General features: G+C 45.2%; 1 protein-coding gene across 1 annotated transcript; it reads right to left on the reverse strand.

Moving 5' to 3' along the window:
* Positions 1 to 7,140: 7,140 nt before the first annotated feature.
* On the reverse strand, positions 7,141 to 9,130 carry LOC144791376 (uncharacterized). Its single transcript, XM_078666057.1, has 2 exons — positions 8,525 to 9,130; positions 7,141 to 8,250 (listed from the first exon to the last, which is right to left on the reverse strand). The coding sequence occupies exons 1-2, from the start codon at positions 8,943 to 8,945 to the stop codon at positions 7,268 to 7,270; spliced, it is 1,404 nt and encodes a 467-aa protein (XP_078522183.1). The 5' UTR covers positions 8,946 to 9,130; the 3' UTR covers positions 7,141 to 7,267.
* Positions 9,131 to 9,851: the final 721 nt, after the last annotated feature.

Raw genomic sequence — 9,851 nt, forward strand, 5'->3', positions numbered from 1 at the left:
GTCACTGACCTTGACCTTGCTGATCTTGTTTCAATAGTTCCCTGCTTACTTTCACCTGACTGATTTGTTTCTTTTTTTATCAATTCATTTCTATTAGTGGCAAGTGTAGTTAGTGGTTAAGTAATGGAATGGAACGCAAGATCTGGCAAAGATGAGCAGGATCTGCTTATATTATGGACTAATAAGCACTTTCATCTGATTCTGGCAATAGTAAGAATGGTGGGTCGAGCTCTTCTTTGAAGGACCACAAGGTTGGCTCCAAAAAATTGTCAAGGCACTAACTTGGCTCAGGAAGACAACCATCTAGTGGAAACACTATTCCATTGCATTTAAGCTTACAAAGTGACGTGCTACCAGTGATCAAAATTGAAGGTGAATTTGGCATGACAAGGAATGTGTCAGATGGGGGCTGAAAATTCCAGTGCATAAATGCTTACTTTCTTTTACCAATGATGAACCATCAAAATATGAGTGCTTTATGTTGATTGGGGGAGGGCACAGTTTTTCAGACTGTGTTCACCTTCAACAAGGATGTGATATTGAGCAAAAACTAAGAAGGCCAAACTAAATAAAAATTACATTGTACCAGGAAACCTGAAGAAGAGAAAACAGTATTTGTCTATTAATAATTTGCTAGAGATAATTCCACTTTCAAGAATTATACAAATATGCATTTGTGAGACACTATGAAAAAATAATTCGTTTTTGTCATCAATGTAAAATATGGCATTCAGCAATTTGATTGATTTACGACCCTAAAGAAATAGATTAATCATATGGGCTTATTCAAAGGATCTGCTAACCTGGTCACTTTCACCCCTCTTTTGAAGGAGAAAAATAGCTATGATTCCTACAAATTAAGAAGCTTATTCCCAAAGACCCATACACTACAAAGGCATCAATCAACTTTGAAGGGGTACAATGATGTGTCCAACTTCGTTGCGCCAGTCAATTACTTTTTACAGGTGTCTTATAAACCAACGTGCTCACCAACAGTAAAAAATCAAAATGACTTGCACAAGCAATGAGAAATTCTGTGTAAAGGTCTTCATTGAATTACTTTTAGACAATGATCCAGCTTTGGGGATTTGTATGTGAAACTCCAAAAATGCCTTCTTGCAGCCATGAAATGGTGACCAGTTGAGCAATTTAGGTGAAACAATCTATGCCAAGCCAGTGGGAATCTAGTAATACATTAGATGGGTTACTGCAAGACTGGTTTAGGTTATGTCTTAGCTAACACCTAGGTTTTGCAGCCTGTCCATCAGACCTTTAATCAAATCTTGTATTTAAATGTTCAGTACCTTGGAAATACAAAGCATAGTTGTATTAAATACCATGCAAAGTCATTTGCCATAGTGTCTTATTTAAACTCCCTCCCATCTTCACCTATGCTAGTATCATGTTGCAGCCATAATGCTTAATATGGAAGACATTTTGGCCAGTACCCATATAAATTGTTTACATCCATCACAAAATATTTGTGTATATATTTTCACTCTTCACAGTGCATGAATATCATGAAATTCTACTCCCTCCACAGGTCCCCTTTACTTCAAGTTGCCTGGATTCTCAATGGGTGCTATAATATTTCCAGTGGGAGGGAAATAAGGTATACCCCCCACTTTACTACATTGAGTTATGTTATGTGTATTTGTAAAGTGCACAAACACCCAAAAGAGTATCCTGGTGAGGGGAAGCTGTGTGCTAGCCGTGCATATGGTAGGTTGATTAACTGAAAAGGCAGGTCCTTGCAGAATTTAAGAGGAATAGGAGGAGGCTCTCATGAGGAGTGCAAGGCTATCCCATGCTTTAGGAGCAATGTAAGAGAATGTTTGACCCCCGATTGGGTTATGTGTGTATGTGGGATGTGTGCAAGTGGAAGTCCTGAGGAGTGAAGGTGTCTGAGTGGTTGGTAGAAGGAGAAGCAAGTGTTCAGTTAGATTGGACCTAAATTGTCTAGTACCGTGAATGTGTATGTGAAGAGTTTCAAATTAGTGTGTTTTTGTATCAGGAGCCAGTGGAACTCCCTAAGGTGTGCTATGGTGTGATGTGAATACTGCCTTGCAGGTTGAGGATGAGTATAGCTGCTGAGTTCTGGATGGTTCTTAGTCTTCTAGGGCCACATGTATCGAAAATCAATTTAGCAATTTTTTGCGATTAGGTAATACTCCTTCATTTATTCCAAAGGGCCGAAAGGCCCATAGGTTAGAAGGGTTTTGCATTACCTAATTTGCGATTTCCTATTTGAGTGTTGCAAATTACTAAATGCAATACCAAGGGTGTACAGGGGCCTAAGGACCCCTTGAACCAACCCCCCAAAAATATGCACATGTAAAGCGCACGCATGCCCTAGGGTCATATGAGCAGTACAAGCACTTTGAAAAATGAATTTTTGTAAATTTTTCAGAATTTGAGCGTGGATATCATTGACTTGGATTCAATGGTATTACCATTTTATAAATGCACAGTTTGCATTTAGAAAATGCTTGGTACATGTGCTAAGGGAATAGCAAATGGTGATTCCCTATTTGTAATCACAATTCTAGGTAATCACAATTTTTGCGATTACCAAAATTAAGATAATAAAGCCTTTCATACATCCTGAAAGTCTATTTTACATTTGCAAATGGGCATAATTACTGATGCACACTGTTTGCAAATGAAAAATCGTTTAAATCATGTGGCCCTTAGTGAGTTGGGTTGTGATGTCAGTGGAGGGGGTGTTCCCATAATCCAATTCGCTGGTAACTAAAACACAGGTGACTGTTTTTTTCCAGTGTTGATTGGGAGCCATTTAAAGATCTTCCTCTGCATTTTCAGAGTGCAGAAGTATGATGCATTCATTGTGTTGACTTGTGTGGTCATGCCTCTTTTATTGTCAGTGATTATTCCAAGGTTCATCGCATGGGCACTGCGGGTGGGTCTGAATTCGAGTTCAGCTGGCCAACAATTTGAGGCCAATTGTGAGTGTCCTTGCAGAAGATCAGTACTTCTGCCTTGTCTGAGTTGAGAAGGTTGAATTGTATCTACTTTGCACCTTAAGTCATTCACTCTGCAGATGAATTACTGTCTTCTGAGGAGTACGGTCACCATTCCAGTTAATTGCAGACCTGCTGCCCATGCACATCTAATGCATTATTGACTTAATAATGGAGGTGGTGCTTTTATCTTTGGAGTTGAATCCAACAATGCTTACAGCTTCGAAGTTTTTTATTCTAGGGATGATTTTTTAGCTGTGTGTGCTAATACTAACACTTTTCACGCTTATTATTATGTTTTATTATTATGTTTCTTATATAGCGCCTGAATCGACCCCCGAAGGGGTATCTCCGCGCTTGCCTTGGGAACCCGTCCTGGCTTTTCCCTGTGAGATAGCCCCTACAGGGCATCCCCAAGGTGAAAGCCAGGCATCCCGCCGCAGGGGGGCCGTTGTGGAGATTAAGCAAGCTTAATGCCCAGAGTTGCAGAGAGTGAACCCATGATTAGGTCAGGCACCGAAGCGAGAATTATCGAGTCCATGGACATTTGAGCTCAAGACCCTGCCGCGTCGGGTACTGAACCCTGGTCCCGGGTCTGACCTCTGCTTCAGGGTCTGCCTGCTCTAACCAGTGAGCCACACTTCTCCACTTATACAACACCCTTACCACCAGCACATCATACTTGGTTCCTAGGAGCCCTCCCACATGTACCTACACCCATACACTTGGGTCCCCATTATCTGATAAACTCCATATCCAGACATGGTGAATCAACATCTTTTGCAAGCATGAACTTTGTACACTGCTCTACTTACATTATATGGTTGCTTGATTCAAGTTGTTTTGCGCACATTGATTATTGTGCCAGCATGGCCTGGTCTGACAGGGCAAGCCCAGTTGCCTGCAGTCCTGACAATAAGTCATGTAATTGTTCATTCATTTATAATATGGTCAAAATACCCACTAATCGTGGGGAAATTCCATTTTGAATCGCCCAAAAGATCAATCAGATTGAAGCTGTGTTTCCCAAAATGGGACCACAAGACAAGTACCGAACACGGACAATGTGCTTACCCAATGGAATTGGTTCCCGGAATTGGCTATTGCAACACCTGAGGGACAGTCTTTGCTGCTGTCTACATTCAATCAATTTCAGTGTTGCCTGATGTTTTAAAACTGATACAGAATGAGCACTGAGCCGTTGTTGCCCTCAATTGGGGGATGAAACTAATGGAAAGCTTTCCCATGGTGTCCTCCAGGAGTTTCTACCAGTAATAACAACTGATACGTTTGTTACTGTTGAAAGCCCAGACTGGTGCACAGCCCCTCTAGATACATTATATAACATGGATATATAAATTAAGGGTGACATACAATGCACCACTAAAGAAATGTTCTGGGTGATTTTAACTTTGTCCTACATAAAACATTACTTATAGTGGTCGTCGACTGGCTTTCACTCTTGATCAAACATCCCTGCAAGGTGAGGATGTAATATTTCTAGCATTCTCTGCTCTTGTTCCTGATGAGTCAAACATGCTTATGGAGCGAAATGAGTTTCTGCACAAGCCCTGAGATTATACTGCAATCATGTCGGCTAGGATAAGGACTCTTCTTGTTATGTCTAACCCATTAGGTCTAGCTCGCAAGTGCACCCACAAAACCCTTTTAAACACGATGCTAAAGCACCCAATAGAGAAATACTCTCCCAATTGGAGTACCAAGAGTACTAAAATGAAGAATCCACTGTTTCCTGTTTCGAAGTCAGATTATTCATATCATGAAATATGAGATTAAAGTCATACTTGCAATAAAAAATACACACAGTGCGCACTAATTAACAACAAAGTCTATAAAAAAGGCAAAAGAACCTTTGTTATTTCCAATGTTTCTTTCTGCCAAAATCTAATGCCTGAAAGCAGAGACTGGATAACCTTTTTGGCCCTCGGTTTTCATTGTTGCTTTCCCCGTTTAGCCATGTGCTACAAAAAGAGTCCAGGAAAGTTTGCAACCTGCATAACGTAAATTTTTCTTGATATTGACCCGGACGCATTGTCCTATGTTGATGACATCTACCTGATGGACGATGAGCTAAATTCACACCAGGCCAGAGTGGATCACAAACATTTAAGATTCACTGCATGTGGCGATAAGTACAACTTTAAGAAATCTCCTATCAAATTTCTAATTGTTCTTTTCTTAGGATATGAACTTACACATGAGGGTTAGTGTCTTGCCCCTCACATTGTGGAGAAGTGCGCACAATTGCATCCTCCAAATCCTTTAAAAAAAACTACAAAGCTTTTTGGATTCCTTCATTTTGGCAGAACATTCATTCTTGATTATGGTCAATGCATTAAATCACTATATGAATTAATGCATTATGGTCTTTCTAATACACTTTAGACCTCAGACCACACAGATACTCTCAAATTTACTAATCTGACTTACTTGCAACACGTCACTTATATACATGTGTAAACAACTAAGGGCCCGATGTAGGTCGGTCGGTAACGGCCGAAAATCGGTATTTTCGGCCGTTACCGATCGGAATACAGACAACGGGATGTAGGAGGCCGAAATCCTGCGAAATCGGCGATTTTACCGATTCGGAAAATCACCGAGTCGGTCGGATTCCGAATCGGAAAAATGTAGGAATCGGAAAAAATCTCCGATTAGGTAATCTACCGAATCGGAGATTTATTCCGATTACTACTTTTTCCCGATTCGGAATCCGACCGACTCGGTGACTTTCCGAATCGGTAAAATCGCCGAATTGGTATATATTCCGAATCGGTGAAAATCCGATTCCATGCGAAAACCCTAAGATTGAGATGTAGGTAAGCACAGAAATACCGATTTTGCTCTAAAATCGGTATTTCTGACTCGGAAATTACCATGGATTTGAATCAGGTGGTAACCAGGTGCAACCTATAAAAAAAGACCCAAAATGCAGTTCTACTTGCAACATGGCAGCTTTCTATGTCATAGCTAGACGGCTACGGCTACAGCAGGAAGGTGAGAGGGAATGGCTGAGACAGGAGCAGGTGTACAGGCAGAGGGTGACCCTGTGCATGCTGACAGATCCAGAGATCCTACAGAGGTACAGGCTGGAGGCAGACACCATCAGAGACCTCATCAGGGACCTCCAACCCCTGTTGCAGCACCCCACCCCAAGGGCACATGCAATCCCTGTGCAGGTGCAGGTGCTATGCTGCCTACATCTTCTGGCGTCTGGCAGCTATCAAAGTGTAGTTGCTGTGGCAGGAGGGGTGACCCAGAGCAGCCTGTCAAGGTTCTTCCACAAGTTCCTTGATGCCATGATCCAGAGGATGGCCCACTACATCTCCTTCCCTTCCACCCATGCAGAACTGGCACAGACAAAAGCTGAATTCTATCAGATGGCAAGATTCCCCCACATCATTGGCTGCATAGATGGCACACACATACCGATTTGCCCCCCTGCTGACACCGAATACGTATACCGCAATCGGAAGTCACGGCACACCATAAATGTGCAAGTGATATGCAATGCCAAGTGTGTGATCACTGACCTGGTTGCAAAGTTTCCGGGGAGTACCCATGACTCCTATATCTTCCAGAGTAGCGGGATTTATGCACGGCTGATGGCAGGGGAATTTGGCGAAGGATACCTCCTAGGTAAGACACAGTGTCAGACCCCCATTACCAAAATTGCAGTGTGTAATACATGTATGCATGTGAGTAATGTTACCCCTTCTCCTTCCAGGCGACAGTGCATATGCCCTACGCTCGTTCATTCTCACACCTTACCTCAACCCCTCAACACCCAGCCAAAGGAGGTACAACCGTGCACACAAAAGCACGAGGAACGTAGTGGAAAGGACCTTTGGCATCTGGAAGAGCAGGTTCAGATGTCTGCACAAGAGCGGAGGTGCAAGACAATACACCCCCATCACCTGCTGCAAGATTATTGCTGTGTGTGCAATGTTGCACAACCTTGCAGTCAGGAAAGGCACTGAGGTAGAGTTATCCGACTACGAGGACCCTGATGATGACAATGCTGTCCCACTACCACTACCTGCTGGAGTCTCTGCACCATCTGACGGCAGATACAGGCGTCAGGAGATCACAGACAACTATTTCTGAGTGAGTACAGATGCACAAACAGGTCAATGTATGTGTTCAGAAATTAAATTTAATAATGTTGCATCAACGTTACTGCACTGATGTGCAACAAAAGAAAAGTTAAACAACAAGGGGTAGGAATGTCCAATGTCCGGGTTGCCTCACCCGCAGTGGCAGTCCTATTTTTTGCTGCGCTTAGCAGGCCCACTGGGATGAACCTCACCCCCTTCAGAATGCCCTGCAGCCTCAGCTGAGCGTCTGGTGCTCCGGCGCGGCTCTGACGCAGTGCTGGCCGGGCTGCTGCGGCTGCTGCTGTCCCCAGCCTCGCCCAGGACGGGATTCACTGCGGTGTTGGAGATGAGTAGTGTCTCCATGGCTGTTGTTATACGGCCCATGCCCCTAGTGACCTCGGACATGGACTGTGTGAGGCTGGCCTCCATGTTTGCCCCACGTTGGCATGACTGGGCAGTCGCAGCCGCAAGGCGGGTGAGTGACCTGTTCGTGACTCTTGCATCCCTGCGACGACTCAGCTCATGGTCATCCAACCTGGTGCAGAGCTGGGTGATGGCAGTGGTCATTCGGCCAATTGATGTTGCTATGTCCTTGTTGCTGTCAACGAAGGTCTTGAAGCCCTGTGTCATCTCACCCATCTGCAGGTTGTGCAGGCGCAACTGGCGATGGCAGGCCAGGATGGATTTCGCCTGCATCCTCTGAATTGTGACCATGCTGGTCTCCAGCCCTGCGAAGACGCTGCCTCCCGGTGCTGGTATTGGGCTGCTGGTAGCACGTGGCCTACGTGGAATCCTGCTGCCCTGCTGTGTGTGCTCTGGTGTCGCTGGTGTCACGGGGTCTTGTGCAGGAGCCTGACCCGCTGCCCCCTCCATGATGACTAATGGAGCCACTATTCTCCTCCGGGCCGGGGAAGTGGCAGGTGCAGGGTGGCTCTGTGGTGGTGTGTTGTCCGGGGAGAATACCAATGAGGGCGACTGAGACTGAGACAGTCGGGGGGAGTGTGGAGTTGTGAGGGAATGTCCTGTGTCCTCCTCATTTGCCAGGGCACAGCTGTTGTCCTCCTCCTCCTGTGCTGCTGCACTGGTGCTTGCCACTGCCGCACTGGCTGTTGGTGCTGGAGCTGATGCTGCTCCCCCGCCTGATGGTGCCCCTAGGTACAAAGAAGCATTTGTCAAGTGGGTGCTAATGTGTTCCAGTCACAACTATTAAAGCATTGCACATCTCATTACAAACACGTTGATGCTGTATTACAGTTATTTATCTCATGCTTCTGCTGTGGCATTATTGGTAACTTTTGCTGAGTACATTTAGCACGATGCATTGCTCATGTCTGTTGCTAGCTGTACTGGCCTGGGGTTTGGCTGTGCATTGGGTCTGTAGGGGAGGTGTCTGGTATGGTGTGTCAAGTTGCGCATGCTTCTTACCTGTAGCTGTAGCTCGGGATGAGCTATCCAGGTCCCCAATGCCCACGACACTGGCCCTCTCGATGGTCGTCGCCACTAGTTCCTCCAGCTGAGTGAGGGGTGGCGCACGGTTTGTTCCTCCTCCAGTGAGTCCAGCCTGCTTGTGCAGGTCGGCCAGTTTGCGCTTGGTCACGCCACGGATGTCATAAAACCTCTTCTTGAGGTCGTCTAGGCTCCTGTGGGTGACACCAACTGCATTGACTTTCTCCCCGATGTCGAGCCACAGCCTCCTCTTGGTGCTCTCCGGGACAGTCAGGGACTGCCTGCCATATAGCTGGGTGTGCACCCTCACCACCTCCTCCACCAAAGTTTGTAGCTCCATGGTGCTGAATTTAGGATTGCGCTTCCGCCCTGCCTTCTGGCTCTCTGTGCTGGTGTCCATGTCTCTCAGGGATCCTGCTCACAATGCTGCTCTCTCTGTGTCTGCTCAACTCATGCAGCTTTCCAGAATGTTCTGATGAGTTGCACCTGCCTGGGTTGCCACACCCTGTGGGGGAGGGTGCTTACAGCTCATTGGCTGATGTCTTCAGTGTCACTCAACCAGCTCGGCAAAACGGCATTCTCCGAATCGGTATTTTCCGATTCGGTATTTTCCGAATGTGTTCGGTAAATACCGATTCGGAATGTATAATGCCTTCCTATTGGCCTTTCGGCCCATGGGGCGTATTTATTATTCCGAATCGGCGTTTACCGATTCGGTTGGTTCCGCATTTTTTTTTTTCCGATTCGGACTTGTCCGACCCGGCCTATACCGATTCGGTAGTTGGCGAATCGGTACGTATCGACTCTCGATACCGAATGCTACCGATTCGGTATTTTTCCGATGATTATTTCCTACATATCATTTTCCGATTTTGAAATACCGATTCGGTACGGATCGGTATTTTAAAATCGGTAAATGCGTTTTACCTACATCGGGCCCTTAGTCATCCGTGTATTACTGGGCTCGATTGGATTCAGTTATATCACTTGTTACTAAGTTGAAACAGTGTCTATGGCATAGAAATTGCATTTATATTCCAGTGCAGGGATGCGTTTTGCCTCCACTGAAAACTTGCAGAATGCCTTGAAGATGTCTATTCTTACATAGCGGCCTCTTAACAAGGGAAATGCATCATTGTCATGCCCATGCCAACCTTAGAGCCTGTCACAAAGGCCAGCTTTCTTAAATGATAAAGCCCTTCATCCTAGGTGGAAGCAATGGGCTATTTCATTATGAGCTGTTGATGTAGACTTCATCTTTGACCTGTCTTTGCAGACACAGAAATGTCTACACTATGGGCATGTT

The sequence above is a fragment of the Lissotriton helveticus genome, chromosome 11 (assembly GCF_964261635.1).
Source record: "Lissotriton helveticus chromosome 11, aLisHel1.1, whole genome shotgun sequence".
NCBI classification, from domain to species: domain Eukaryota; kingdom Metazoa; phylum Chordata; class Amphibia; order Caudata; family Salamandridae; genus Lissotriton; species Lissotriton helveticus.